The sequence below is a fragment of the Lactuca saligna genome, chromosome 4, assembly GCF_052625555.1.
Source record: "Lactuca saligna cultivar CGN05327 chromosome 4, ASM5262555v1, whole genome shotgun sequence".
Taxonomy (NCBI): Eukaryota; Viridiplantae; Streptophyta; class Magnoliopsida; order Asterales; family Asteraceae; genus Lactuca; species Lactuca saligna.
In genome coordinates, this window is record NC_136420.1 from 78,725,412 (window position 1) to 78,730,660 (window position 5,249).

The 5,249-nt window shown below is 34.3% G+C and overlaps 1 protein-coding gene across 1 annotated transcript; it reads right to left on the minus strand.

Annotated features, from left to right (window-relative positions):
• Positions 1–1,967: 1,967 nt before the first annotated feature.
• LOC145042183 (uncharacterized) lies at positions 1,968–4,465 on the minus strand. The gene is made up of 4 exons (XM_078990572.1): positions 3,882–4,465; positions 3,660–3,800; positions 3,006–3,559; positions 1,968–2,882 (listed from the first exon to the last, which is right to left on the minus strand). The coding sequence occupies exons 1-4, from the start codon at positions 4,390–4,392 to the stop codon at positions 2,211–2,213; spliced, it is 1,878 nt and encodes a 625-aa protein (XP_078846698.1). The 5' UTR covers positions 4,393–4,465; the 3' UTR covers positions 1,968–2,210.
• Between the last annotated feature and the right edge of the window lie 784 nt (positions 4,466–5,249).

Genomic DNA, 5,249 nt, shown 5'->3' on the forward strand with positions numbered 1-5,249 from the left:
AATAGGGTACAAAACCCTAAAATTAGGGTTTCCTCCCAGCTACCAACTCATTGAGTTGAGGCGCCTCAACTCGTCGAGTTGAATCATTACACTTCGCGGCCAAAACAACTTCAACACGTTGAGTTGAGGCTTCCAACTCGATGAGTCCTCCAAGAAAATGTAATTAAATGGAAATAAATTCATACCAGAAACTGGGCGTTACAGGTTTATTATCTACTAATTATATCCGTGGATTTGAGATTGATACAATTTTAAGTTGTTGTTGCTTCCGTTCTTTTGTACTATATTGTTATGTATTGAACATTAATCACTAACATTGGTACCACAAAATCTTTTCGAACTATACTCGCCAAATTATATTGGTTTTCGATTGTTTTTGGAAATGTTCTTTATGTTTTTGGAAATAGTCAAAAAAACAATATCCTGTAAACTCATCTATGGGCTCTTTGTCTTTCATATGAAGGCCAACAAAATTGCTTTTCAACGTCTGTAATCTTGTCTTCTACACTCAATGAGCACCAAGCTAACGCATCTATAGTGACTCCCATACTTATTTTTCCGTTTTCTTGTTGGCAAGATATCTTATGATATTTCTTAAAAGATGAAAGATCGAGCCTTTTCATTCTTTGTCCTTCACAATAATATCAGTTGGTGGTTCAATGGACTCTCATACCTCTGAAGTGTCCATTATGGCCTCCATCTTTATTGCTCAAGTAGTGTAGTTTGTAGGTGTTAGCAATGTGAATTGGAATGAAATATCACTGTTATATTTCTAAGTTGTGCCACTATTGACATATTTTTGAATCTTGGATAGTTTGTACATGAACCTTCAAGCTCTGATACAAAATGTAGGACACAACCTATATATCAAGGATCAATCGAAGAACACAACTAAGCACAAAATGGAAACATTACTCTTATTGTTCGATTAAAAAAACAAGTAAAACTACTCCTAAGTGGAAAAAAAAAACAAATTAAACTAAAAGCTAGCTAATGCATGTTTTCCAGTTAAAACGGACACAAAGAACATCTACAATTTTGAGTTTAATGAGATAGTTGAATGTGGTGACAAATATAGTTGTTATTTAATGGATGAAACTCTACCATTGTTACATACATTTTGACATTCCATGAATTTGAAGTTCAACGATATTGAACCCTTAAATTGAAAAAATGAAAGTTTCTAATTTTTAAATAAATATTATAAATTAATTTTTGTATTCTATTAAACTATATAGCGTTCAATGCATTTTAGATAAATATTGATAGAATTGTATGAGATATAAAAAAATGATATGATAATTCATTGACTATATAGAATTAAATCCATGGACCATGTCAAAAGCTCATTATTGTCGGTCAACTAAGGACCAAGTTAGAATTAACTTTCAATAGTATTTACATACTTAACTAGGTCATCTCTAATGCATTAAACCCATGAAAAGTTAAATAGAGTGCCAACTAGGAGAGACATTATATATATTCAATTAAATTCTAAAAAAAATAGATCTTTTCACTACACATTGTATTCAACGGTCGAATGGTGTTTCGATTCTACATTCTCTATCCACTATATTATATTTAAACTTATTCTAGACCGAAGGAGATGGTCACATTTCATCTTTTACTTTTTGAATGTCCTCACTTTCCTTTCACTTACAAAAAGATAGTAAATGGTTGTCTCTCATTATTTTTAATTTATTTTGAATTAAAAACAATGAATATAATATATTTTATATAATTTTTTTTATTATATATAGTTTGTAATAGATAATAAAATAACTGAAGGAAGAGAAAGTGAGGGGTAGCCTTCACCCTTTCCCCGCACCCCGTAAACAGCAGACCATATGATGTTCCGGGATATTGTTTCAAGATTTTGCATGGTAAAAGCTCCATATATTTAGTACATATGTTGTCTTATCTTGTTCATTTTAAAATCACTCGATATTTCACTTCTAACAATCACATACCAAAAACATGCACACTTCATTTTAACAAATATGTTATACATACATGAATTACAAACTTAATTAAAAGGAAACCACCGGCCGATACACCACTCAAAGGAAACCACCGGCCGATACACCACTCAAGTTATTATATGGAATATATATATATATATATATATATCATCAAGCTCCTTAGGATCAATGTCAAATTATTCAAACCATACGTAGTTACAACATTAAATCATAATATATGTTATGAGGTTAAATCACTGATGTAGCCCCACGTCCAGAAAACCAAACTGCAGGTTTTGGTTTCGTCAAGCAAGAAAACATATTAACCAGCGCTTCCTTGGCTTTCGAGTACACCTCCCTAAAGATCAGTATCTTCTGGAATGGAAAAAACATAAGTACAAAAATAAGGACCGGGATAAACGAAATGGCGTACAAGGAGATGTCCGTCCACTTCCTCCCACTGCTGACAGTTAGAATAAGCGTTGCTGCGAATGCAAGCATCAACATCGCCACTGATATCATCAACATCACAAGCCCTGCTTGCAACTTACGAACAAGAGATTTTTCGAAATCCTGAAACCGATATGATGATGTGATGATGTTGAGAAACATGATAACTGATGTCAAAGCTGCTGAGAGAGACATTGCATCTGCTACTGTGAAAAAGAAGAACAAAGGTTTTTCCTTAAGAACTGGCTGACCCGTCGTTGGATTTGGACCTCCTGGTACTGTATACGCTGCCGCAAACGCGACGGTGGCAATCAGCACTGCAACAACTGTGTAGTTTTTTGCATTCTCGGTCATCCATTCTTTGGCTTCCTTACGACGTTTATCGTTTCCCTCATTAAACTCCTGTTCAGCTGTCTTGGATCTTGAGTTCAACTTCATTTTGTCCAAGGTTGTACATATATTCTCTACTTTCTGCACAATCCATGACAGAATATGTTTCGAAAATTATTAGAATATGATTCTGGTTTTATATATCTGAATATAAACACAATTAATGCATGCATGCATATATGTTAATTAGAAGGATGAACTCACCTTAAACATACGCACATTGCCTTGCAGTACGTACGCAGGACCTTTTAAATCTGAATCCACATCTTCTACCTCTTCGGCAACCATATGAAGCAAGGTGTTTGCATCGTTATCGATCTTTCCTTTCAATCGCTCCTTCGCATACCTCCTATTGACCACCATATCAAAAATTTCATTGTTACGATGTTTGATTGCTACATGTAAAATGTTACGCCCATCTTGGTCAATATGTTCGATTGCCTGAGGGTACAAAGTTAGTATTTCCTCAACGATCTGCGGGCACCCATGTTTGGTTGCTAATAATAGTGGAGTATCCGGCAAACGAACAGCAGATTCATAAGTTATGATATCTTCTTGTGTTATGGATGAAGTTTTTCCATAATGATGATATTTGGATGTATGTTTTGTTAACCTTGATGCAGTTTTTTCCCATGAAGTGTCTTTTTTTACCAGGAGCTTAACTAGTTTCATTGCCCATTCGCATTTGAACTTCCGTTTTCGCAAATTCTTCAAGGGGGGCAACATCCAACTGGTGTCTTCAACATTTGGATCAATAACTAGCATCAAAAAGTAGGAAATTAAATTTATTAGTCTTTTTCACAACAGCTATAGCATATACAAGAATAGCACAGAAGTGCATGGTTAGTATCATCATACAGTTGTATATAAAGCGCACGACGAAATTATGTGGAGGGAGTTCTAGTGGACGGCAGGAAAGAAGTTGAAGAGGTGTCATCCCGTCTTCATCCATTTCATGAATTAAATGGTTATGCTTCACTGCTATCTCATGACACATCCCTGTAAAAACACATACACGCCATATATAAGAACCACTATTTTAATCAAAATCGAAATACGACAAGTACTATATATACTTACAGTAGTTTCTGCTAAGAATTGCTAGATGGAGTATGGTAGATCTATCATCTCTTAGAAGAAAGGTTTTCAAATCGGGTCCCTGATTTGTTTTAGTGACTTGATCATGTAGGAACTTAAAGATCCTAGTCTTGCCGTGTCGAGCTGCATAGAATAAAGCCGTCTCTCCTTGCTTGTTTGCCATACTGAGCAACATAGGAGCCCTTCGTAGCATTTCCGCTGCAGCTACAAGTGTCTTATTGTTAGTGCCCGCCTCATGGAGGATAGTACTTCCGCCGTTATTTTGCCAAGTGAGTTTGTGAGAATCGCACAAAGGGACCATGTTCAGGAGCTGAAGCACAAGATCGTTTTTCTTGTGGTAAGTCGCAATATGGATGACGGTATCTTCATGTATTGTAACTGTATGCAATGGACCCTTGGGAATGCTTGCACATATGTCCAGCACCTTGTCGTCGTCCTTCTGCATCAGAGCCTTATACAAGTTGGAATTAATCTTCATGTCTTCGGTATCCATGGAGAGAGAGAGAGAGAGAGAGAGAGAGAGAGAGAGAGAGAGAGAGAGAGAGAGAGAGAGAGAGAGAGAGAGAGAGAGAGAGAGAGAGAGAGAGTGAGAGAGAGAGTGAGTTTTGTTTATCAAGACCTTGTAAAGCCTAGTGCATATATTTATAGACACATTTGTTATTAGGAACCTAGACATAGTTAGAAAGCACTTGCATAGTTTGCGAATAATTCTAAACTTGCATGATAATCTTACAGCCTTTCTGAAAATGACGTCTTCCAGACTTTTTCAAAGTATAGAAATATAGAATCACAAAGTACCTATTCTCCCATCTTTTCTTATTACTAATCATCTTATCAATTTAAACTATGATATGTGTTATATTAATATATCTTTTCTTATTACTAATCATCTTATCAATTTAAACTATGATATGATATGTGTTATATTAATATATCTTTTCTTATTACTAATCATCTTATCAATTTAAACTATGATATGTGTTATATTAATATATTAAATTTCATTAAATATTACATTTATTGACATTATTTAATTGGGTAGCAAAATATATAGGAACAAAATGTAAAATGTAAGAAATTTTGATAAACCCAAGATTTTGAGTCTAGGAAATCCATAATGAATCGTTATATTAATATCGTTGCACTTTTTATAAAACTCTATTATTTTTGTTTTATCATTCTATATAAATTCAATGGAATATAATTTTTTTAAAGAGAAATCATTCATTTTTTAATCATTTTGTATTAAATAAATAATTTTTCCGAATGAATAGTAATGGATTCTTTAATGAGGTTGCATCCGCATCCACAATCCTCTTGGTCAGAAGCCTTAAGCATATACACCCCTCC

Bases quoted from the DNA above. Each gene is read 5' to 3' on its own strand.
- LOC145042183 (XM_078990572.1), bottom strand. From the start codon at position 4,392: ATGGATACCGAAGACATGAAGATTAATTCCAACTTGTATAAGGCTCTG. The intron at 3,801-3,881 runs GTAAGTATATAT...GTGTTTTTACAG, and splicing joins AATTCTTAGCAGAAACTACT to GGATGTGTCATGAGATAGCA. The intron at 2,883-3,005 runs GTGAGTTCATCC...TGGATTGTGCAG, and splicing joins GCAATGTGCGTATGTTTAAG to AAAGTAGAGAATATATGTAC.